General features: G+C 46.4%; 1 protein-coding gene across 2 annotated transcripts in view; it reads left to right on the forward strand.

Annotated features, from left to right (window-relative positions):
- Positions 1-2,121: 2,121 nt before the first annotated feature.
- Positions 2,122-25,809, forward strand: part of Atp6v0a2 (ATPase H+ transporting V0 subunit a2) — a 34,353-nt gene continuing 10,665 nt past the window's right edge. Inside the window, exons 1-15 of one of the 2 annotated variants that reach the window (XM_078039323.1) lie at positions 2,122-2,457; positions 6,514-6,592; positions 9,157-9,254; positions 10,884-11,021; positions 11,614-11,702; positions 13,248-13,374; positions 15,086-15,168; positions 17,076-17,169; positions 17,864-18,076; positions 19,431-19,581; positions 19,823-19,959; positions 20,185-20,372; positions 20,470-20,560; positions 23,025-23,143; positions 24,131-24,341. In XM_078039323.1, the coding sequence (XP_077895449.1) occupies positions 2,341-2,457; positions 6,514-6,592; positions 9,157-9,254; positions 10,884-11,021; positions 11,614-11,702; positions 13,248-13,374; positions 15,086-15,168; positions 17,076-17,169; positions 17,864-18,076; positions 19,431-19,581; positions 19,823-19,959; positions 20,185-20,372; positions 20,470-20,560; positions 23,025-23,143; positions 24,131-24,341 (1,935 nt within the window). In that variant the 5' untranslated portion in view covers positions 2,122-2,340. Of the gene's footprint in view, positions 2,458-6,513; positions 6,593-8,989; positions 9,115-9,156; positions 9,255-10,883; positions 11,022-11,613; positions 11,703-13,247; positions 13,375-15,085; positions 15,169-17,075; positions 17,170-17,863; positions 18,077-19,430; positions 19,582-19,822; positions 19,960-20,184; positions 20,373-20,469; positions 20,561-23,024; positions 23,144-24,130; positions 24,342-25,809 lie in introns of those variants that run through there. The other variant, XM_078039324.1, reaches the window with a different exon arrangement.

A 25,809-nucleotide genomic window follows, 5' to 3' on the forward strand; every position in this document is an offset into this window, starting at 1 on the left:
CAGTCACCCGTAAGGTTGGCCTCCCACAACCATCAGAAGTGTTTCAGATGGATTTTGCACACTTGAAAAATTCTAATTTTGAAAGTGTCTTCCCTTTTACACTTCTTTATTGAGCTCCTAATGCTTCTTGACCTTCCTGCACTGGGAGAAATGTGCCTTTGCATGGTCCCTGCAGACTTCCTGCCTAGGAATTTTCAAAACTTCCAATCCAAAGCTTTCAAATGGGAGGATAAGCCCACCAAAGGCACAGGTTGCAATTTTTAAGCAAGATGGCAGATTCTACTGGGTGGTGCTGCTGGGCTTTCACTCAGCCCTAAGGTGGAGCTGACCTAGGAGTCTGGTCACTACTGGACCATGGGACTGGAGTATGGCCTGTCACTTCAGCTGTTTCAGTTCAAGACCCTTACCAGAGTATCACCTGTACTGTTTTAATGTTTTCTTAAATAGAATTACCAACTTAATACTTGTGAAAATTTGGGTTTGATATTACAGTTGTATTCCTAATCCATAGTAATATAACTAATGAAGGATTTTTTTCCCCCAGGCACACTATTTGTTTTAGGTTGTAGGGACACAGGGTTCCTCTCTCTCTCTACCTCTCTTTTCTGATTTGATCTCTGGAGGATGAAGTGATAGCGGTCTGGGGCAGATGAAGGAAATACCTAGTGGGGGTGGGTCTTTCCATGGTGTTAGTATAGCCAACTTAGGATTTAAGATATTTATTTTTTAAAATATTTTTTAATTTTTATAGTTGGACACAATAGTTTTATTTTTATGTGGTGCTGAGGATTGAACCCAGCGCCTCGTACATTCTAGGTGAGTGCTCTACTGCTGAGCCAAAACCCCAGCCCAGGACTTAAGATATTTATTTATAATTGATTTCCAAATCACAAATAACTTAGTTTATTTTGTGGACTTTGTTAGGGAAAACGTACTTTGGTATAAGGGGGACCTGGGATGCCTCTACGTGGTGTTTACTTTTCTAAGTTTATGCGTTCATGAATGCTGCGGTGTAGCTAGTGGTAGAGCTAGTGCTTAGGCTCTGGGTTCGATCCGCAGCATTAAAAGAATTTTTTTTTTTTTAAATTGAATATGACTACTGTGTGCTGCATCCTGGGGACACCAAGTGACTGGGACAATGGTCTGGTCTGTGGTGCTTCCACTTTAGTGGAGTAAACATGCGGGCAGGATGATAATTTGAGGTGTTGGATAAACAGGGATGTAATGGGGAGGGGAGCGGGCTATCTTTGGGGCTAGGGACAGCTTCTCAGAGCAGGGTCCATTTGAACGAGCCAGCGTCAAGGAGGTCCGGAGCTCGGGTGTTCCAGGCGGAGGGTTCGAAGGGACCGCCGAGTTCAAGGGTTTCGACCTGGGAAGAGCAAGAAGGCGGCTGTGGCTGAGCTAACGGCGTCCAGGGCAGGCGGTGGGAGAACAGGGTTAGGGGCGGCTGGGCCGGCTCTGGCGGGCTCTCGTTGGCCTGGGTACGAAGTTTGGATTTCATTCCCAATGCAGTGAGAGAGCCACAGGTCCAAGCAGAGTCGCATCAGACGTTCGCCTTGTGTCCCAGCCACCACGTCGCTGCTGCGTGCAGGCTCGCGAGGGGCGGGCGGGATCGCAGGGGCCGCACTCCAGCACCGCACGCCGCCCAAATCCATGAACAGCACACGTCCAGGGCTGGCGCCTCCTCCCGGACCAGGCCGTGCGGCGGTGACCCGGCTGGGCGCGTGGGAAGGGGACTGCCGGCGCCCGAGCCGGAGGAAGCTGTCTGGGTTCGTGGGGCTGTTCTAAGGATGTGACAACGGCCACCCCCTAACCCCGTTACTTTACTCAGGACCACAGACTGAGTCCCTGAGGCGGGCGAGCTTTAAGCCACGCTAAGGACAAGACTCGCCAACAAAACGCCTAAGGAGCGAGGCGAGCGGCCAAGCGCCGGCAGCCCTCTCCGAGGTCGAGCCGGTGCGCCTTGCGGGAGCGGCGGACGGCCGAACTCCGGCTCCCCATTGGCCAGCTGGCGGGGGCGGGCGGCCATAACTCCGGGTTTCCATTGGTCGGCCGGTGGCCGCAACCCTGGTCGTCCATTGGCCAGACAGCGAGGGCGGAACCGGAACCGGCTACGGAGCGGGGGTGGGGCCTCGCTGCGCGCTGGCGGCAGCTGGAGCGGCGGCCGCGGTGGCAGGACGCGGGCGGCCGCTGCAACTGAGCCCATGGTGCCGGGCCGCGGCCAGGCCGCAGGAGAAGCTGGAGGCCCGGGCTGCCCCGGCTGACCGTGCGCGCCCGCGGGGCCGGAGCCGCCGCCTCCGCCGGGCCCCGCCGGGCCCCTCCGGGCGCGGGCCGCCCGCCATGGGGTCTCTGTTCCGGAGCGAGCCCATGTGCCTGGCGCAGCTCTTCCTGCAGTCGGGCACGGCCTACGAGTGCCTCAGCGCGCTGGGTGAGAAGGGCCTGGTCCAGTTCCGAGACGTGAGTGTCGCCGCCCGGCTTCCGCCCATAGCCCCGCGCCGGGCCGCCCAGGCCCACCGGCCGCCGTAGCTCCGCGCGGCGGCTCTGCGTGTCCAGTTGAGGTCTCCCGCAGCCCTCCGCGCCTGGGGACTCGCTGCCCGGTGCCCCAGCGGGGCGGAGCAGTCCGGCCGAGGCTCGGGGAGCCCTTTGGGAACTTACGGGTTGGGGAACACGAAGTCAGAACACCTTCTGCAGCAGAGTGAGGGACGGTGCAGCGAGACTCAGTGGGAGGCGATTTTGAAGGGATGGGCAAGGAAGGCCTTTCTGAGGGGGTGGCCTTTGGATTGAACCCGAACGGAAGGAGCTGGGGAAAGGGATGCTCAGTGCGGGGGACAGGAAGGGCGCCAACCCTCCAAGGTACCTGTTCCTGGAGGAGAGGGTTTCGCCTCCTTGGTTGCCTGGTGTGGGGATGCACACACTGTGGCTGTTTGAGGACTTGGACCCAGTCAGCATCTGGACGCCGTCTCTGCGACCAGTAATAAGAAACACTTGTTTGTGCGTCCACTTATTTGTTTATTGTTTGTCTCCACCATGGACTGCCAGCCTCGCAGGGTGAGGACCTTGCCTGACTTGTTCTCATTCCCCAAGCCTTAGCACAGCCCTTGGCATTTGTTGGCACTAATAGGCGTTTGTTGAATGAATGAACAAGCTTTTATTGAGTGCCTGCTATGTGCAGACAGTTTTTGGTGCTGATCCAGTGTGAGCAAGGCAGCCAAAATCTTGGAGCTCACAGTCCTGGGAGGAGACAGAAAAAAATACACTCTTCTTATGAGCACTTCTCTATGGAGGAAATGAACAGAGGGTGGAAGTGAGACTGTTAAGCAGGACCTCATTCTGGTGGAACTGAAATTCACTCAGGCAAACACCATTGTTGAGCTATCATTTTCATCTTGTGTTTTTTGTTTTTGTTTTTTTTTTTCTTAATTTCACAAGGGAATGCCCCGGCCCAGGATCTGATATCAGGGATCCCTGGGTTGGACCCATAATGTGGTTGCAACAGTAGTGACAGGTGAGTGACAGATGAGGCTGAAGGCAAAGTGCAGTGCTCATCCTCATTCCTGGAGCCACTTGGGCGTCAGCACATGGTACCTGCTCACCTGGCAGGCACAGTGCCATAAGGTGTGCCCTAAAGGGCTGGGCAGCTGCTGCAAGGGAAACAGATTGCTTTTCAGGTAGATTTGTTCTGCCCTCTTAGGACTCAAAGCAGAGCACTTACCATAATTCATTCGTAGGACTTTGAACAAATGCTCTAATCACCATAGAGATTCAGGTTTCATTCAGTGTTACATGAGGTCATAGACTGTATACTTAGAGTCAGTGAAAGAAAAAGAAAGTCTGTTCCATTTTTTTCAGAAGGAAAATAAAACTAAGATTCTGTGCTGAGACCTATGTGGTGCTAGGTTTTCCGTGTGCTTTGTGGGTGCCGACAGCCCATTCCAGCTCTTCTCACGTCTTTTTGGTGTTTCTGACTAACTTTGCATTCACTGTGTGGAGTCACTGATACCAGTGCTTTCTGGTTCACTTAGGCTTTTTTTCAGTAACTCTCATGAAGGGAAGCCAGCAGGTCAGGGACATCAGTAGCAACAACCAGGTGTAGACCTGGAGAAAAAAATGTTGTGCAACTAGGGTAGGGGTCTGGGAGCTGAGGTGGCTCCCTGTTGTAAGGGTCCTTGCTAAGAGCAGTGTTCCTGTTCAGTCCTGTAGCTGCTGGAGCCCAAGGTCCACAGTGGAGGTACGAGTATACACAGCACAGGTCTTTTCTGCCTGGCTTTCTAGGTTAAATGCGGTCTTGGAAGGAATCTGTGTTAAAATGTACTTTATGCCTAGAGACTGGGGAGGCGGAGGCAGGAGAATTCCAAGTTTGAAGCTAGCCTCAATAACTTAGCATAATTGTGCCTCAACATAACAAAAAGAACTGGGGATCTAGTTCTGTGGTAAAGCAGCCCTGGGTTCAGCCCCCAGTATGAAGAAGAAAGGAAAATGTACTTCATCCCATTAGCTTTGAATCAAGAGTAACTGCCATCCTAAAAGAAAAAGCCTTCCAGATTTTGTAACATGACCCACGCAACAGGATAGAAGTCTATGCAAGTAGCTGCAGTGGTGTGCCAAATCCAGTTGTGTTTGTACCAGTGCCACAGAAGTGTGCCTGGTCACACAGATTCTGCTCTTTGTAGAATTGTAAAGTTCATTTAAAGTTAAGAAAGAAGAAGTAGTGTCCATCTAGCCAGCTTGATACATGGCTTCCTACTCCAGTTCTCAGACCTGTAGAAACAGGTTGACATCTGATTCATGAGGAACTTGGACATGGTTACTTTAGGTTAGTATGACCTCCAGAAGTGAATGAGAATTGATAAACAGAAGTGAAATGGAATTTTATCTTTCTTCTGGGTGATTCTTATTTTTGATACTGGGGATTGAACCCAGGGGCGCTTAACTGCTGAGCCACATCCCCAGCCTATTTTTTTTTTTTTTTAAGATAGATAGATAGATAGATAGATAGAGAGAGAGAGAGAGAGAGAGAGAGAGAGAGAGAGAGAGAGAGAGAATTTTAATATTTATTTTTTAGTTTTTGGCGGACACAGCATCTTTGTTTGCATGTGGTGCTGAGGATCGAACCGGGGCCACATGCATGCCAGGCGAGTGCGCTACCCCTTGAGCCACATCCCCAGCCCCTCCCCAGCCTATTTTTATGTTTTATTTAGAGATAGGGTCTCACTGGGTTGCTTAAGGCCTTGCTAAATTGAGGAGGCTGGCTTTGAAATTACAATCCTCCTGTCTCAGCCTCCTGAACTGCTGGGATTATAGGCGTGTACAACCACAACTGGCCTGGGGAAATATCTTTAATATGCTTTTTACATATACAAATCAGACTTAATTTACTAATTTTATTAAATAATTTTTACAATTTTTTTTTATTGTTTTAAGCTTTGTGTTATAAGAAGCTCAGCAGAATGAAGAGCAGAATGAAGAGCACTGGGACCTCTGTGTACCCACAATGTGGACTAGTGGCTGCTTACTTTAGCCTCCCACCTTCATTCCTGCTGGACCAGATCCCTATAAGCACATTCAGGCCATATGATTTCAGTCAATACCTCAAAAGATAAGGATTCTTAAAAATCCCAGCCCTGAGACCATTATCATGCCTGAATACTTTAGTAATAATTTCTTAATATCAAATACCTGGTCATTTAACACAACAGTTTTAATAAGTACATAGTTACCAGTTGTGTGGCTGAGCTGTGATTTGTGTGTAGCTTTATTGAGGCCTATCACAAAATGCACCTGTTTCACGAATACTATGCATTGATTTTTTAGAAAGCAACTCATGCAGCCATTGACACAGTCCAGTTTCAGAACACTCTTTCCCCATAGACCCCTCATATCCACACACAGTCAATCCTTACTCCTGCCCCCAGTCCAGGTCCCCATTTGGACATACCCATTCTGGATGTGTCACATAAAGGGGATCCTGCAGCGAGTGTCCTGCTGTGCCTGGCTACTTCCACTGTTTCTCAAGTCATCCGTGTTGTCGTGTATTGGGATTATTCCCTTTTATTGCTGAGTCATTTTCCATGGTTTAGAGATAACCTATTTCTTTTTCAATTTTTTATTGTTGGATTTTTAGGTTAGTGTGTTTTCTCTATCCTTAAGGTTGGTGTTTTTAAAAAATTTTGTTTATCAATTTTTTTTTCCCCTGAAGTTAAATTTCTTTGCGGGATAATTCTAGGCCAAGGGATATTTCAGACATTTCTTGATCAACAGTTGCCAAATCACTGTCCAAAAAAGTCAGGGCAGCTTATATTCTGGTTCAGTAATATTTGTGAGTGTATTTTCCCCCAAAACCTTGCCAGTAATATTTCATTCTAAAAATTTAGGGGCTGGCTCCATGATAGAGTATGTGCTTAGCATGCTTGAGTCCCTGAACCCCCCTCCCAAGTAAAGATGAATAAGTAAAAGAAAAAAAAATTCACCTTTAAATTTTAGAAATTCAAAGCAAAATTTTTATCTTTTCCTCAGCTCAACCAGAATGTAAGTTCTTTTCAAAGAAAATTTGTTGGTGAGGTGAAGAGATGTGAAGAACTAGAACGAATATTGGGTAAGTGTATTTTTCATTTTTAATAACTTATGTGATAATAAGTATTATTGTAGTTGTAGATGGACAGGATACCTTTATTTTATTTATTTAAGTGGTACTGAGGATCAAACCCAGTGCCTCACACGTGCAATGCGACTGAGATACAGCCCAGCCCACATAATTATTTTTATGTAAGTAAACCTTGTTCATTTTAGAAAAGTTAGAAAATATAGATAAGCAGAAAGGAAGAATGAAATTTTTCATATTTTATAAGTCAGAGGTAATCACTATTATGTAGGTATGTTATTTTTCCATTCTTTTTATTATATGTCTATAAAAGTAAGGACTTACATGATAATGGGCAGGTTTTTTTTTTCAGCCTTGTCTTCTGCTTAATAGCACTCGCTGTAACATCTTGATGTCTACAAACATTGAGTGACCTATCATTTTTTTATGACTACATAGAATTTCTCTATATTAAAGTGCCATGATTTATTTAACCAGCACTTCATAGTTTTTTTATAACCTAATGCTGCATATATGTTAATATATTACTTAATTTAAAACCATATTGAGATACAGGGACACAAAGAAGTGACAGGTAGCTTGTTTGATAATCCCTTTCATTTTCTCTGGGCTTCCTTTGGGAAGAGGTTAGATTAGGCCTCCCTTGACTCTGTTCTTTTCTACCAGTGATTGAACCCAGGGGTGCTTAACCACTGAGCCACATCCCCAGCCCCACCCAACTCCCCCCTCCCCTTTTTTTGGGGGGCACAGGAATTGAACTCAGGTACTCTACCACCCTATTTTGTATTTTATTTAGAGATAGGGTCTTACTGAATAGCTTAGCACCTTATTTTTATTGAGGCTGGCATTGAACTCTCGATCCTCCTTCCCAACCTCCTGAGCTGCTGGGTTACAGGTATGCACCACCACGACAGGCCCCAACTCCCCTTTTTAAAAATATTTTTTATTTTGAGACAGGATCTTATTAAGTTGCTTAGGGCCTCACCAAGTTGCTGAGTCTGGTCTCACTTTTGATCCTCCTGCTTTAACCTCCAGAGTCTCTGGGATAATAGTCATGTGCCACCACACCTGGCTAAATTAGTACTTTTAACTGTCACATTTCAGTAGCCCAAGGCTGCTGTTTTTATCTTTAAGATTTTAGCCAGATAGCTGGGCATGGTGGCACTTGCCTATAATCTCAGCAGTTTGGGAGGCTGAGGCAAGAGGATCATGAGTTCAAAGCCAGCCTCTCAGCAACTTAGTGAGGGCCTGAGTAACTCAGTGAGACCCTCTCTCTAAATAAAATATAAAAAATGGATGGGGATGTGGCTCAGTGGTTAAGCACCCCTGGGTTCAATTCCTGGTACCAAATAAGCAGCAACAAAAAGTTAGCCTGAAATAGTCATTGAGTCAAACTGAGAGGGGAAAAGTGACAGTTGACTAAAGTACAAAACTCAATTTTAACAGGATGAACAAAAAACATGGGGCCTGGGAGAACATGACTTTTGGAATAATTTGTAGTAGCTGATTATTATTGTGGTTTTTTTCAATTGGGGATTTTAGCTTTAAGAAAAACTTTTAGTTACCTGAAATCTGTTCCTTTGTATCTTGCTTGAGGTCCTGGTGATCTGTGTTGATCCTGTACGTTAGAGTGAGACCACATGAGTCACTGGACAGGTTATAAATTGGGAATGAGGTTTTTAAAGGCAGGGCAAAGGTCATGATGCATTAGACATGTCTAGGATTTCCTGTAGCTAAACTTATTAAAAAATATCGCAAGCTTGAAACAATAAAAAAATGAATGCTCAAATTAATTGAGTAATAAGTTGGTTTAAACAGTTTGTATCTATCTTTAGAAACCTCTTAAACCCAAAACTTTTTTTTACTGTCTTTCTGGTAACATATATTTGCTTTTTTTCCTCCTTTCTCTCTTCCTTCCTCCCCTCTCCATTTCCTTCCTTTCCAAAAATATCGCACCTGCTGATGACTTGGGCGGGTACTGTGACTTCTATCCTAAAGAAAAGGCCTCTTCATGGAGTTGAAAATATGAACTAAAGAAAGCCAGTGAATTTTGGCTGGTGTTTAGTTCCACAAATCTAATTTTTAACTCAGCAGTGAGGTAGACCGAGGGCCTCAACTCATGGCAGCCAGGCTTGCGGGGAGGTGCGGAGAACCTGGCTCTGCCCATCTCCAGGGTGGATCTGCTGCCAGAGGTCATGACTGTCCTCCCAAGCACCTCTGCAGAGAGCCACGCTGCTGCTGGCTCTGGGGGGACTATCACAGGCCTGTCACTGCATTCTATAGGTTCAGGGCCTCAGAGGCTCCTTATTTTGGTTTGGGAAATGAAAATAATTGTGGGAACTTTAGCAAATGTTTATCCAGATTATTGTTTATTTTGCCGGTTTCTCTAGGCAGCATTATTTTGCAGATCTTTGGACAAAGTTGCAAAGAATGACTCATAGATCAGTTGGAACAGTCAAGATATTTGTACGTTCGGAAGTTTGGAATTTGCAGTGTTCTGACTGAAGCGTATTTTAGTAAGTGTTTGTATCTAATTGGTTTAACCATTATTTTCACAGTGTATCTGGTGCAGGAAATTACTAGAGCTAATATTCCCCTGCCTGAGGGAGAGGTCAGTCCTCCTGCACCCCCTCCAAAACAGGTTCTGGAAATGCAGGTAAGGCTCCTGAAGATGCTGTGGAGGTGTAGCGCTCCCGCTGCCTGTCACTTACTCCTACTGTCTTATGTTTTCTGCCTTTTTTCCTCAAAACTGTGGGGTGAAAATTAAAGGATAATTTTAACCCTCACTAGTACGTTGTGATACATTTATTTTTATTTTTTATATTTTTAGTTGTAGATGGACAAAATACTTTTATTTATTTTTATGTGGCGCTGAGGACCAGTGCCTCTCAATGATAGGCAAGTTCTCTGCCCCTGAGCCACAACCCCAGCCCTGTCTGTGATAAGTTTTAACTGAAGTTCAGTTTTGTTTCATGAATTTTCAGTGCTGGTGAACAGAGGCTAGGGAGAATTAGGCCATCCGCTTTGCCACATGGTGTTTCAGGAAGTTCATGGGGGATTATCCATGCCTGCCATGCCCCTCCTCCCACCAGTGGCCGCTGCTCCGAGCCTCTGCCCTCCTGTCTGGGCTCCCTGCCCTGGTGTTCAGAGGTGGTTGATCACTGCAGGTGGGCAGGAGACTGAATGCCCTCACCTAGATGAGTGGCTTGGGCTGGGGGATAAAACTGTCCCCTGCTGTGAATTACCTACTGAGGTTTCTGTCATTTTTTGAGCTGAGAAATAGGCCGGCTCGTCCTTGCTCTCAGAGCAGTGAGTGTGGTGCAGCTGAAGCCACTGCATCAGCAGCTGCTGGGTCTATCTGTCTGGGAGGAAGTCGTTTATCCCTTGGCACTAATGGACTTTAGAGAGAGTGACGCAGTCTGATGGGCAGAGAGCAGTCATTTGGTTTGGCTTGTTGGGTAGGTTGGTGATGATATGATTACAAACATATCAGTCACTATTTATAGTTTTTATAAGGTAGAGTTCAAATAATGAGTGTAGTATGTTAATTAATTATTTGAATACAAGTTTTCATTGACTTTTTAAAAAAATATATATTTTTAGTTGTAGATGGACACAATACCTTTTATTTTTGTGTGGTCTGAGGATCAAACCCAGTTCCTCACACATGCAAGGCAAACACTCTACCACTGAGCCACAACCCAGCCCCCTTCATTGACTCTTTTTATAGATTATTTTAATAAATATGTATTGATAAGGATGCTTTGTATATAAATAATTATTATTAAGAGTCATTCTTAAGAATTCTTATGTCCACTTAATTGTGCTAAGTATAGATGCATGGAAACTTTTAAGCTGAAGACTAGGAGACTGTATGTTTAGGAAGGTTAATCCAAAATTGTCCTGTATTGCATATAAAAGGAAACATAGACTTGATGTCTGGTAGTGGATAAGCAGATGGAGAAAAAGCAGAAGAAGTGTCTAGGCCTGAGGTCGAGGAGAGGCTGACAGTCTTACCTATTGAGTCATTAGTGTCTCCAGGTGTTTCATGTCAAGTGTGGCATGAACTTCATAGGAAGTACTTCAACTAATAGGAGAGAGTAAACAAGGCGCCTTTAAAGTCATTGTTTTCATGTCCCTGTCACATGTAGGTAAACTCTGGCATTTAACCCCCCTGGCTTTGGTATGCTTGGGAGGGTTGGGCTGCATGGGAGCCGGGGCCATACTGCTGAATGGTGGCTCTTAAGCTCACACATACACCTGAGTGACCGCTGTGTTCTCATAGGAGCAGTTGCAGAAGCTTGAGGTCGAACTGAGAGAAGTCACCAAGAACAAGGAGAAACTGAGGAAGAACCTGCTTGAACTGATCGAGTATACTCACATGCTGCGAGTGACTAAAACCTTCGTCAAGCGAAATGTCGAGGTAGGGAGAAGGGGGTGGAAGTATACTTCGTTTGTGAAAATCAGTTCTCCGTGAGGTTGTGGGCTTTGTCATCACTTCATCTAGATGTGTTACTTCTTATTAAGTGATGAACTTTAATCTCAGCTTGCTTGCTTTGGATTTTGCAGTACTGGGGATGGAATATGCTAGGCAAGTGCTCTACCACTGAGCTATGGCCCTAGCCTCCTTAGCTATATTTTTCATTTGGATTATATGACATCAAACAAAGCTTTATAAGCCTTTTCCTGTCTTGGTTGGTTTTAACAATAATAGTGCTTCTTATTTATCAAATGCTTGAGTTTTCAGTTTTAAAAAAAATCTTTATAATCTTGACAAAAGGTGGAGCAGAAGTTGGACTCTACAATTTAGTTTTTCTAAATTATTAAGAATAAAGGAAGAATTGTTTAATGTACATGTCTTCAAGTGGCTTACAAATAGAGAGTGGGAAATTACCTTTTCACTTGTCAGAGCTGAGTTATGCCTCTGAGTTATCTTGGGGTGTGTCATGGAAACTTACCTGGAAGCCTAACCTGTGTCCTCCTGCTGAGATGCACTTGGCTCTGTGTCTTTCCAGTTTGAACCCACCTATGAGGAATTCCCGTCTCTGGAGAACGACTCTTTGCTGGACTACAACAGCATGCAGAGGCTGGGGGCAAAGCTGGGGTAGGTGATGGCGACTGTGTGTCAAGCCCTTCTTGTAGAAGGCTCTACCACTGAGCCACAGAATGGATGAATGGGACCATTTGTTCTCAAACCTGTGACTGAGTGAAGGTGAAGGTCTGTTTAAGAAGACACAGTGCCCCTGTCCTTGTCGAGCTGAGCGACTCAGCTGTTATGACTTGTAACTTAATATGATGGAAATTTCTTCCTTTGGTGTAACAGGTTGGAGATGATTAACTTATGTTGCTCATCGTTCCTCCTGTAAGCAGGAAGTAATTGGCCATTGAAGCATCGAGTACTGTTGGGGGAAATGTAGGGGCTAAACTGAGCTGGTTAATTTTTTTATTAATCCTGCTTTCAGGGTCTCTTCTGCTGTTTGTTCTTTCTCCCTACTTAAAGTAACAGCACCTTGTTTCCTTGTATTGTTTGTAGTGTTATTTTATTTTTAATGAACTTAGATTCCTCAGTTCCTTATCTGAAGTTGTTCAGTGAGGTTTAGTCTGAGAATCCATTCCTCCAGAGAGAGTTTGTTTTTCCAGTTGTTGGGTGCCTTGAAGTGCTCTACCAACCTGGAATCATTTATGTTGGTTTTTTTAGCATGGGTTTTTTAAAATGGATTATTTATTTATTTTTGGTACTGGAGATTGAACCCAGGGCCATTTAATACTGAGCTACCTCCCCAGTCCTTAGTTGAGGTTTTATTTGATACAGGGTCTCACAAAGTTGCTGAGGGTCTTGCTGAGTTGCTGAGGCTGGCTTCACACTTGGGATCTTCCTGCCTTGGCCTCCCGGGTCACTGGATTACAGTGGTGCACCACTGTTGGACTAGTTGATTTGTTTTTTTTTTGAATTTGGAAATAATGTGAACTTAAGCCACAAACCTAACTGAATTCTAACTTTTAGGTATAAATTCTCAGGGAAAACCTTTGTCCGTTTAGGACCAAAGCTGAAAAAAAATAAATTTGTTTGTAGGCTCCTTTATGAGATGGATTATTTTCTAGTCCACATTCACTGAAGTGTAGCCCTTTGGGCAAGAAGTTCCAGCTCTAGTGGGGATCAGGGCCATCTCCTTGCCTCATCTGGACCCAGTGCCTGTCCCTGTTTCTTGTGCTGGCATTAAACATGAGGCCATAAGATCCTGCGTCAGTATCATGCATTTCTTTTTTTTCATATATATATTTTTTTAGTTGTAGGTGGACACAATACCTTTATTTTATTTTTATGTGGTACTGAGGATTGAACCCAGTGCCTCATGCATGTTAGGCAAGTGCTCACTGAGCCACGACCCCAGCCTAGTAGAATGCATCTTGACAAATAGAATATCCTGTCTTAAGTTTTGGATTCCAAGTGTTTCCCTTTGTTGTAGGCTGAGCTATCCTTTTAAAAGGGTGTTTCAGAAATATTTTGTTGGCATTTGAGATGTTTTGCAATTGGAGGGCTTTCAGATGGCTCTGCCTTTTTGCCAGAGACAGAGGTCTTCATCCTTTGAAGGCAGTTTGAGAACATTCATTGCTTCTAGTTGACCATTGGTCATCTTCATTGTCTCAGGTTTGTGTCTGGCCTAATTCATCAAGGAAAAGTTGATGCATTTGAAAAAATGCTGTGGAGGGTCTGCAAAGGGTATACCATCGTGACCTATGCAGAACTGGATGAGTCCCTGGAAGACCCTGAAACAGTGAGTAAATGTCATGACCACCTTCTAGCAATGGCAGACCCACAGCGAGCTGGAGGTGCAGAACAAAGTGCGGAACACTCTTCATGGAGATCCCGTGTTTTAGGGGTGTGAATCCCCCTTGCAGAGCTCCAGGCTTAGATATGTCTGCCCTGTGTTGTCCTTGTGCCTCAAACTGGAGTCCTACTCTTCCTCCTGACACCTCATAGACCCCCTTTTCAGTAAACGACAGCTCTATTTTCTCAGTCTGAGCAGCCAGAAACCTTGGGGCCATTCTGACTCTTCTCATCTCTCACTCAAAACCATCCACAGATCTGGTGACCCTACCTTTTAGATACAGGGGAGTCTGGCTACTTCTTCCCCTGCCCTACCACCATTCTGGTCGGGTCACCTGCAACACCTTTCTCACCTCTGTGTTGGAGCAGCTTCCTCCCTTCACTGCTCCATCCTCTCATTGTCCTCCTCCAGTTTCCAGAATGGTCTCTGTCAGCTCAGCTCATTTCACTCCCTATGTGGGACCCTCCAGTGGCTTCCTGCAGCAGAGTGTGTGGGCCTTGTCACATCCCTTACTGCCCTGTTCCTGCTCTCACCTGTCCAGGCCCCTTCTCCTGAATGTGCGTGTGCTTACGCTCTTCCCTCTATTTCCAGAGTCCCGCCCCCCCCCCCCCCCCCCCCGACAGTCCCCACAGTTCACTCCCTCATCTGTCTCATTTTTGTACACTCTGGTGGCACGGCCTGGGGTGCCCCTTGCCCACCCTGTTTAGGGTTGTACACCACACTCCTCCCTGTCTCCTCCTCAGCGCTCACCTCCCCCGGCACATGTAGCCTTTCCTCATCGTGCTCCTAGCTGTGGCCTGAGCCTCAGCTCCTGCTCTCCTGGTTGAGTTTTTGTGTCGAACTCACTGCTCAGGCCTTAGTGCCTGTTGAGGTGCTCGGCTAATAGGTAAAATGCCTATCAGGCTTTTTTTCTGGGTTGGGGATGGCACTTTATGCACTCAAGAAGCACTCTTGCACAGAGCTATATCCCCAGCCCTCCTGAAGCAGTTATTAGAATCCTGTTTTATTGAAAATCTGTAAATATGGTTTATTCTCATTATTTGCACTAATTATGTTTAGCAAAACACCAAACTACCAAATTTGGAATTATTGTTCCTAGGAAAATTCAAGTTGAATTTCTGTGAGCCTCTGAGCCCAGCACTTCCTCGGCTGGTTAGCCTATGACTTGATTTTGTTTGTTTCTCCTTTTTTAATATGTGTTCCTGATCCATTCACATTCGGCCTGTGTCCCAGAGCCCATCTCTTGCAGCTTCTCTCACGTGTTTCTAGCAAGACACGTCACAGCCTTCTTGTGCTTGGGAGCTTGAGTGAGCATCTTGAACAGCAAGATTAGTAGAAAGCACAGCAGTGGGGAAAACGAGGCAGAGAATAGATTGCAGAGGATACTTGGTTATGGTTTGAGCTGAGCCGAGAAGGCACATGTCACCTGCTGGAGCTCCTTGGTCACGTAGGCATCAGGTCCTACAATTTTTTTTGCTGCTCTGCAGGTAAATGAAGGTCACTTGGGCATGTTGTAGTGAGTGGGTGAATTGGCAGTTCTGGAATCTGCAAACCGTGAGGCATGATGTCGCTGAGCGAGTGAATGGACTCTGACAGCGGGAGCTGCCAGGATTCCCAGCTACGTGCACAGAACTGACGGGTTTGTTGCTTTTTGTAGGGAGAAGTCATAAAATGGTACGTGTTCTTGATATCCTTCTGGGGAGAGCAGATTGGCCATAAGGTCAAGAAGATATGTGACTGGTAAGAGGAAGCCCTTTATGCCATTAATTTCTTGAGGTACAGCACCTGCTGGCTTCCCTTCACTCTCCCTCTGTAGTTCAGAGCAATACCCTGAGCGTGCAGGCTGTAGCTGTGCTCCGTGACTCTATTGTTGTGAGGCCCAGCTCTTCAGCACCTGAACAGCAAGATCAATAGAAAGCATAGCAGTGGGGAAAACGAGGCAGAGAATAGACTACAGAGGATACTTGGTCTTCTATCTTGCCAGGGCATTACTTAAGATAATTGAAAGTAGAGACCAGGTTAATTATGATCCCAGAGTTGATTCCTGCGCACCATCCCCCCTTGCCCCTGAGGGTCTCAAGGCTTCAGATCAGTTGAGGAATGAATCAAATTAACTTTTTTTTGTGTGTTGAGGATTAAACTCACAGTCACTTTACTTCTGTGCTGCATTCATAACCCTTTTTATTTGGCTTTGAGACAGGGTCTTGCTAAGTTGCCCAGGGTTGCTGACACCACTGCACACAGCTCTTAAATTTTCATACTTTGTGCCTTCCTGTTGCATTTAGCTGGAGGTCAGGCTCCCTGTCACAGCTGAGCACACAGTGTCCCTGGGGCAGTTTCTCCTCTGCCTCGTTGGGGCTTGTGGTGGAAAGGGAAGTGTGGGCTCAGAGTGGGCTTCCTGGCTCACCTCACTTGGCCCCTGTCTCACTGGGCTGAGTTGGACAAGGTGACAGCCTTGGTTTTCTCATCCATAAAAGGCAGCAGTAATTCTTTTCTGTTAAGGCTGACAGGACTCACTGAGGTAGTGCAGGTGAAAAGCATCCAGGTGGCACCAGCCTCCAGGACATGGAGTTGTGCCACATGAGAAGCAGTCTGTGGCTTCTCCCTGTCACCAAGGGGACACTTAGCAAAAGCCAGACAAAACCCCACAGGACCCCCTCGTGTCTTTCCAGTGGGCATCTTTGTTTCCTGAGAGAGGGGGTAAGGCTTGGGTATTTCCTATTTACCAGTTTGGTTCTCACTAGTCATATAGCTAGTAATTTTGGGGTGTCAGCTGGACAAGCTTTTTGTTGTTTTAATAGGTATATATTGTCACATTGATTAGAAAAGCTACTTCCAGCTCAGAAGACCCTGATATCACAGGTGTCATTGCTTAGGAGAAGGCTGGAGTAGGGATTTAAGTTTCCAAAGGCAGAATGCTCAGTGTGGATTAGCATGTTAGGGTGATGTGTTGGTGTGGTCGGTGTGGTGGCCACACCTGTGATCCCAGTGACTCTGAGACTGAGGCAGGAGGATCTCAAGTTCGAGGCCAGGTAGGGCAACTTAGCAAGATGCTATCTCAGAATAAAATAGACTGGCAATGTGGCTCAGCAGTAGAGCATGCTTGGGTTTAATCCTTGGTACCCAAAGAGTCAATATAATAACAAAAAATATATGAAGGTGTTGTGGGAGCAATTGCAGTTTGGGGACAGCCAGCATTCCCTAGTGTGGTGTGGGTGTCAGGGGCCCCTGGGAGAACACTGGCTCCTAAGGTCAGGGAGGCACAGATACCAAGGCCATTGCTTCTGAGCCAGACCTCACCCCACTTTTTGTTTGGTGCGTGTGCACTCCTTGGCTCTGTGTTTCCAGCCTCAGTATTGGTGAGTCTCAGAAAGTTGGGATTGGAAACATGCTTCCCAAATCCCTGGGGCAGGAGTGGAATTTGGATCCAGAGTGAGCTTGCCAAGCCTGTTCAGTTCAGCAGTGCTGTTGTGTGTCTGTATGAGATCTTGCCCTGGCAGGCTGTGCCCACATCATTTTCCCCGAGGGCTGCTCTTCCTTCCACCCTGGAAGGGGATGTGCCTGGTGGAGATTGACCCTGGTTCTTGTGTTGGAAGTAACTCTTCTAGTCCTGCTGACATGAAGCCGTGTTTAATTCTGTCCCCTAGTTACCACTGCCACATTTACCCCTATCCAAACACTGTTGAGGAGCGAAAGGAGATTCAGGAGGGGCTGAATACTCGCATCCAGGATCTCTACACTGTGAGTAGACCTGCACCTGCCTCCTTATCTCGGGGGTGGAACATTCAGCAGTCTTCTCTTTCTTTTAACATGCAAAAATGAAGGCAGATTAGGAGATGGGAATGTTCCTTTGCTCAGGGATGTTCCTTTCTAGCAGTCTGTTAGAAACCTACAGAGTAATTTTGGGACTTTCAAAAAAGATTCTGTGGTCATCTTTGATACATTGAATGGGCATCCTTGACCACAAATGACAGGCAGGCTTCACTGAGGTAATTGTGTCATTTTACCTGCACTGTTTAAGGTCGAGCTTCTTCTGATGTCAGCAAGGGCCCTGAGCAGGTGGCAAGAAGCAGAGTCAGACTCGCTTAAGCAAAAGGGAATTTCTTGGCAGAAGGGAGGCATGGGAATCGGGGGCTTCCAGTGCTGGGAGGCTGGGCGGGAGTCCAGGAGGCCATCTGGGCCCAGCCAGCTGTCACACTGCCACAGTGAGGACAGCACCTTCCCTTTCCTGGGCCCTTGGGGTCCTTTCCCAGGAGGCCTCCCAGGCTCATCATGAGCTGGTGGATGCTGCCCTGTGCCTGGGACTGCTGCCATGAGGAGATAAGTGCCTGGTGGCTCCACCATCAGGACGAGAACTCCCCCAGGGACATTGAGGCTGGTGACAAGGACTGGACAGTGCTCACCTTGTCGAAAGCTCATGTCTGCTCTTACCTAGGTGCTTCACAAAACTGAGGATTATTTGAGGCAAGTGCTGTGTAAAGCCGCGGAGTCGGTGTACAGCCGCGTCATCCAGGTGAAGAAGATGAAAGCCATTTACCACATGCTGAACATGTGCAGCTTCGACGTGACCAACAAGTGCCTCATTGCTGAGGTTTGGTGTCCTGAGGCTGATCTGCGTGACCTGCGCCGGGCACTAGAGGAGGGCTCGGTAAGGCTGCCTGCCCACTGGGACCACTAGAGGCTGTTGCGGGGAGGAGATGCTCATGAAGCTGGGAAGGCCCTGACTGGACTCTGCTCTTGAGCTGCAGCCGTGGACTGGCCATTCCAGGACACATGTGTGTCCACGCATTCGAAGTCGCTCTTTTGAACAAATCATATATTCACATAGTTTACAAGTAAAGAGAAATACATTAAAAAGAAAAGAGCCAGGGAAGTGGCTTCCTCCTATCTGCGGCCATGTTGGCCCAGTATATGGCCCCTGAGATAGCCTTGGTTTGACTTCTGCCCTGTCTCAAGTTACTTAATCATAGATAAGCAGATATGGATGGTACACTTTTTCTTTCCTTTTTTGCAAAAGTAGTGCTATTCATACTGTTCTTTTCACTCAGTAAGACTGGCCTGTTTTTTTTTTTTTTTTAATAACAAATATTTGATTGTATGTGTGCACCATGGTATATTTAGGTAGTTGCCAAGTTATAAATACCTTGGCAGTGACTAACACTTGACCTGGAATTTACACATGTGCCAATCTTCCAGTGGGGTGGACTTCATGGTGGCTTGGCTGGTTGGCTGGGTAGTGGTGCCAGCTGCTGCGTTTCTTGTCCCACCAGTTGGGCCAGCACCTTCTGAGCTCAGGAGACTTTGACTTTTTTTTTCTTTTTGTGTGTGAACTATCCATATTCTTTGCCCTGCTGGTGTTTTTCTTACTGTTTTCTGTTGACTCCTTTTTTTTTTTTTTCTAATATATTTTTTTAGTTGTAGATGGACACAATACCTTTATTTTATTTGTTATTTTTTTATGAGGTGCCAGGGAATGAACCAGTGCCTCACACATGTTAGGCAAATGCTAAGCAAATGTTCTACCACTGAGCCACAACCCGGGCCCTGTTGGCTCCATTTTTTCATTACAAATCAGTAACTGTTTCAGAAGAATTGTAAACACTGAAGGAAAATACTACATATATCATTTTATCATAACGTTGGCATTTTGGTTGACTGTTGTCCGTTTTTTACTTCCTCTTTCTTGACCATTTCTAAGAGACAGAGCCCTGAATTTCAGTTTTGCACTGGTAGCTCTGGGTGGCCTCCTCCTTCTGTATGTCTCACCCAGCTCCTTGTTCACCTGCCTCCTCTCTGCACCCACTCTTTCTCCTGGAAGACCCCAGCCCCAGAGGCTTCTTCCAGCCCCTGGTCCTGCTGTTCTTGTACCTCTTGGATGGGGGGATTCTTACTTCACCCTAACCACTCAGGGAGTTTTCCCAGAGGGCAATCCAAAATGTGTTGAATAGCAGTAATTTTTTCTTGGATAGTGATGTCTTTCTTTTTCTCTTTTTGCACAAAAGAGAGAGAGTGGTGCTACCATACTCTCATTTATGAACACGATCCCCACAAAAGAAACACCCCCAACCCTAATCCGGACCAACAGATTCACCGAGGGATTTCAGAACATCGTGGATGCTTATGGTGTCGGGAGCTACAGGGAAGTGAATCCAGGTAGGATGTTGGGATATGTCAATTCTTGTGTCTCAGGTCACTTCTGCGTCTGGAGGTAGCAGGATGTAATGGTGTTGGGAGGATCCCATTGCTGCTCTGTGGTCTCCCTGGTGTAAGGTTTTGTGGGCAGCCTCTCTGTCCCTGCCTGGGGCACCTGGGCAGGCTGCCTCGCTACCTGCTGGGCTCCGCAGCCGTGTATTTGCTCTGACGAAATCTCTCATGGTCTCCTCCTCCTCCGCAGCTCTCTTCACCATCATTACATTCCCGTTTTTGTTTGCTGTGATGTTCGGAGACCTTGGCCACGGCTTTGTGATGTTCTTATTTGCCCTCTTATTGGTGATAAATGAAAATCGTCCCGGACTGAACCAGTCACAGGAGGTAATTCCATGTTACCAGCTCCTTTATTTTGTCTGACTTGGGCTTTCTCCAGAGCGTTAGCTTGGGTGGTGTCTGTGTCACCTCTGAGTGACAGGGATGTCTGTTATGCTAGGTGGTTTTCTGAGAAGCCCTGGGAGAAGTGACAGGAACCTGCCAGCATGTGTGTTTGTCCTGTGAACATGTTTTCCTGCGGGTTCTGTTTTGATGGGCACTTTGCCTTCACAGATCTTGAGGATGTTTTTCAATGGCCGATACATCCTCCTGCTCATGGGGCTGTTCTCAGTGTACACAGGACTCATCTACAACGACTGCTTCTCCAAGTCACTTAACATCTTTGGCTCTCGGTGGAACGTGTCTGCCATGTACAGCTCCAGTCACACTCAGCAGGAGCACGAGAAGCTGGTGCTGTGGAAGTGAGTGCAGGGCCAGGGTGGGCGGGAGCTCACAGGCCCTGCGGCACCGCTCCGACCCGCTCCCTCTGCTCCTCTGCTTTTTTTGCTTGTGTTACAGCGACAGCGTTGTGAGGCACAGCAGGGTGTTGCAGTTGGACCCAGCCATTCCTGGAGTGTTCCGAGGCCCTTATCCTTTTGGGATTGACCCAGTGAGTGTGCCCCGTTGTCTCCATTGCTCTGTTTCCCCCTCCTTGTAACTGGCACAGCCTTTTCCAGACTGTTTGGTCCAGTTCTCAGACTCATAAGTGAGGGAGGTACTGTGGATGGCAGCAACCTGGCCATTGGTGGCCCCTCGTGCAGCACTTGCCATTAATGCAGCGGGAGTGGTGGTACTCCATCTGGGAGGCCTCATCAGTGTGGAAGAGGGCCATATGGTCCAGCCTCTCCTGTTCTAGAGAAAGTGACACTTGAGGAGCCAGGAATGTAGGCTGCTTCTTGAATCCCTTCTTTGTTTATATGAATTATCATTTACCCTTTGATATTGAAATAAAATTCAGTCAAGTGGCTAGAAGGAGCTTAAGGCCATGTGGTACCTGTTGGAGTGGCTATTTGAAGTGGGAAAAGTGTTTGTAAAGGGGAGTGAAGAAGTTGTCCCAGATGCCAGGGCTCCCTTACCCCAACCCCACAAGGGGGCCTGGCTGGCTTAGGATCACAGGGTACACAAGGCAGGTCCCCTACCTCACTTCATCTTCCAGAGAAGTCTTAGGAACCATCCTGGGGTTGGTTCAGAGGGGCAGATGTGACTGTGGACAATAGTGAGCCAGCCAAATAGAATGGAAAATTCGGGTGTGCTGTCATCTGCACTCTTTAAGTTCCTAGTATCTTGTTTCCTCCTTTTTTTTGGTACTGGGTATTGAACCCAGGGATACTTAGCCGTTGAGCAACATCCCCAGCCCTTTTTATATTTTATTTAGAGACAGTCTTGCTAGGTTGCTTAGAGCCTCACTAAGTTTCTGAGGCTGTCTTTGAAATTACAGTCCTTCTGTCTCAGCCTCCTGAGCTGCTGGGATTACAGATGTACGCCACCTCACCCAGCTCCTTTATTCTTATCTCTAAACATTCATATGATTTAATGCCATGTCTTAAATCTATGTAATTGGAAACACGAAACACTTTTATGGCAGTTTAAGATAGAGCCATTTGCACCCAGATTCACTAGTACTCTGGGGCCTTCCTTTCAGGAAAGAAATGTTTTTGCATAAAGGAACCAAGGAATACAATTTGGGTGTTTGGGCCAGAGGGGAAGATTGGAGCATGGTTTTGTTGTCATTATTTTAACTTTAAAATCAGGCCTGACCTTCCCAGTTCCTGTAAACATGTGGGTGGCTCCCATAATGCCTGCCTATGAGTCCTTGCTATCCACCTAGGGCCTCATCATGGCTTCTCCAGGAAGATGTGAAGAAGCACATGTGTTCTAATTCCCAGCCTCAACCCAGGAGGTGGTTCTCACCAGCTTTGTGTTAGCTAACATACAAAGGCTGACCTGGGGCTGGGGCGTGGCTCAGTGGCAGAGCACTTGCCTGATGTGTGAGGTCTTGGGTTCTATCCCGAGCACTGCAGGTGGGGAAAAAAAAGACTGTGCTTTTGGCCTGGTTGTGGCACCCCTGTGTCGTTCCCTGGGCTGCTGGCTTTGCTTTGTCTCCTGCCCTCCCCAATGGGATGGATATATTTAAATCAGTAAGATTGACTGGTCCCCTGGTTATAGTACCCTTTTCCTTCTAAACTATTATTTTAACTTAAATAGAATGATTGTGTTTTCATCTTAATTTCCCAATCCTCTTGAAGGGATACTGTGGGAATTAATTTTCAGAGAGGAGGAGAAGTAGTCACTGAGTGGGGACCTGTGGGGGCTTGGGTCATGGCTGCCAGGGAGCTCAGTCCTGGTGCTCTGATGTCAACACTCAACTCAGCCCGGGAAGCTCAGTCACCACCTGGAGTCTGCCCCGGCCCCTCGGCCTAGGCACAGGCTGGCCACTTGCTGTATTTCTGCTTTTATTTTATTTTTTAAAGTTATATTATTACAAAATGCACAGGTAGGGGACTTGTAAAACATGTCAGTGAAACATGTTGGTGAATGCGTTGTAACGCATGCATGTGCATCCCCTGCCTGGGTGAGAGTGGCCTGTGCCCCAGGCCTGTGACAAATCCTGCCAGAGGGAGCTGTGCTTCTGCACTCGGGGTGGTCCCTTGCTTTTCTTTCTGATTACTTCCTGAACCTGTGTCATTGTACTTGGTGATTTTTGAATTGTATGTTTTTTCATTTTTTGGTACTGGGAATGGAACCCAGGGGGCCTTAACTACTGAGCCTTTTTATTTTTTATTTTGAGACTGAGCTTGAACTTGCTGTCTTCCTGCCTCAGTCTCCTGAGTTGCTGGGATTATAGACCTGTGCCACAGCACATGGCTTGGGTTTTATTTTGATGGGATTATTTTCTGACAGTCTGTGGCCCTGGCTTGAGAAAATCAGTGGTTCCCAGGTAGAAAGCATCAAGAGAAAAGTCGGAATGCTGTTCTATGTAAATTGAGAGCTGCCTCTCCATTTAAGAGAGGAACTTTCAAACATTACCTTTCGAAGGAAGTTAAAGGTTTCTTTTTTTTTTGTTTGGTCTTCAGATTTGGAACTTGGCAACCAATCGCCTCACTTTCCTAAATTCTTTCAAAATGAAAATGTCTGTGATTTTAGGAATTATTCACATGACTTTTGGTGTCACTCTGGGAATATTTAACCACTTGTAAGTATAGATCGTTTTAAAGCTATGTTTATATGCCAAGTTTATAAGCCCTCTTAACCTTGCTTCTTCTAGTAGGCTCTTTGGATTGAGTAAAGGGCAGCCAGTGTGCTCTGTATTAGATATTACATGAGTATGTTTTTAAAAAAATTTTTAAATGTTTTTTAGTTGTGATGGACACAACACCTTTATTTTGTTTTATTTGTTTTTGTGTGATGCTTAGGTTCAAAATCAGCACCTTATGCATGCAAGGCAAGCCCCGTACCTCTGAGCTCCAGCCCTGGCCTGCACAAGTCTGTTCTGATTACTTAGATTTTGTGGGCATGGGTTAGTTTATCCAGCACATGTTTGTTGAGTGCATGCCCGTGCCCGACACTGTTCTAGGCACAGGGGACTCCGCATAGGAGAGCACAGGAAAAAAGCCCTTGCCCTGATGGAGCTTCTGCTCAAGTGAAGTCATTTGCCATGTAAATTCAAGTCAGGGATGAATTTTGTCATATTCCTTTTTTTATTTATAAATTGAAAACCTCTTTGTTTCTATTTTGTTATTTAGAGCTAGTAGAATAAAAATAAGAGGTTGTATCCTTTTATTCCTGTTCATTCTCATCTCTGAACATAATTGGTATTTTTCCACGTTGTAACCTTAAGTCTTAACACGATTGAAAACTTGGAAAAAATCTTACAACAGCCTCTTTGAGATAGAGCACTTTGATACCAGATTCACTAGTAATTTGTGGCCTCACTTTAAGGAAAGAAATGAATCTGAAGAAAGGAATAAAGCAGGAGGTTTGGTGGAGTCTGGCACCACAGTCTTGGTCATTTCTGCTGTTCTCTCTTTCCTCCATGGGGAGATCTGCAGCCCTATGTGAGTCATCATAAGACCAGGGTGTCACCCTAGTGTGGCTCTTCTTGTTTGAGTCAGAATTTCAGCTGCTCTTGCTCTTGGCCTTGTCTGTGCTTGTCCCTGGGTAATGGGTGCTTGTCTTCCAGGCACTTCAGGAAGAAGTTCAACATCTTCCTGGTTTCCATCCCGGAGCTCCTCTTCATGCTCTGCATTTTCGGATATCTCATCTTCATGATTGTCTATAAGTGGCTCGTGTTTTCAGCAGAAAATTCCAGAGAAGCTCCCAGCATTCTGATTGAGTTCATCAACATGTTCATATTCCCAGCAAGTGGAACAAGTGGCCTCTATCCAGGGCAGGTGAGTGATGTCCCGTTCCCCCCTAGGGCTCCCCCAGAAGTCTCCCTTCTCCCATTTGTTCCATCCGCACAGCTTGTGGAGGTGCTGGTCATAGCCTTCTGGGGGACCTGGGAAGCTTCGGTGTCCCTGTGCTGTCACCAGAGCAGGCCAGTCTGCTATGCTAAGGTGCTGCTCAGGCACTTTCTGTAAGTGCCCAGTGTCCTCCCCAAGGACGGCAAGGCGGGTGCCACTCAGCATGCTGTGCAGAGACTGCGGGTGTTCAAAGAGGTGCCAGCCTGGGGGACCTTGGCTCTCCTGAGCTCTCTTTGTCCTCAGTCCTGTGCACTGCCTGAGGGAGCATTTCCAGTTTTCCGTGTTCCATGGAGAGAGTTTTAAGCAGATTTGAAGCTCCACACATAGTTCTGGGCTTTGCTGGCAAGCTGTGCATTTGCAATCTTTGAGCTTTTTTTTTTTAAGAGAAAGATGTGTGTGTGTGTGTTTGTTTTAATATTTATTTTTTAGTTATTGGCAGACATTACATCTTTGTTGGTATGTGGTGCTGAGGATCGAACCTGGGCCGCACGCATGCCAAGCGCGCTACCACTTGAGCCACATCCCCAGCCCAATTTTTGAGCTTTTTGAGTTCTTACTTTTTGTGTGTGTGCGCATATGGTGCTGGGGATTGAACCCAGGGCTTTCTGCGTGCAAGGCAAACACTCTATCAACTATTTCTCTGGCCCCTTTGAGTTACTACTTTTATTTCTGTTTCTCTTCTTTGTGGTTTTAAAAAATTGTATTTCATCATTATCTTATAGAAATGTAGAGTAACATAGGTACGTGTAAATGCGTAAGGTCATTCAGTGGGCAGAGGCCCTGTGGCGAGATCAGTGAGGAGAAGCTACCTGAATCCAGCAACTGTTGCACACTTGAGTGTGTGTGTGTCCCTTGATAGTTGGTTCCTTCTCAGTTCTCACAACAGCTCCATAGGCAGGTGGTGTCATCCATTGTGCTGATGACAACCTATAGCTCAGGGTGGACCCAGTAACTCCATAGCTGCTAGGGCTAGGGCTTGAACCCAGGTCTATGCAACTCCACAGCCCAGTACTTCTGAGGTGGTTTTGCCTGTGGCTGCCACCTCTCTGGGTGTCTTGAGGAATGCATTGTATTGATGGTGCAAGGACAGTGCAACCTGTGCCCAGCCATACACGTGCCCCAGGAACCTATTTTTAACATGGGAACAGCTACTCAGGGTGACAGGCACAGGATAGCACGCTGCCAGTATATTTTCACATTCTCCTCAGCATCCTCACGGCCACACCAACTGCAGTAAATGAGGGAGCGAGCTGGTCTGGTTTTGGTGTTGGGGACAGAGCTGAAAGCTTGTGCATTCCAAGTCTGCACTCTACTATAGAGCTGCACCTTGCCTCTGCTTTGCTCTTGAGCTAATTCTAAGCAACTACAGAGCTCTGCTTGTTTTTTGTTTTTTGTT

The sequence above is a fragment of the Ictidomys tridecemlineatus genome, chromosome 2 (genome assembly GCF_052094955.1).
Source record: "Ictidomys tridecemlineatus isolate mIctTri1 chromosome 2, mIctTri1.hap1, whole genome shotgun sequence".
In the NCBI taxonomy this organism is placed as follows: Eukaryota; Metazoa; Chordata; class Mammalia; order Rodentia; family Sciuridae; genus Ictidomys; species Ictidomys tridecemlineatus.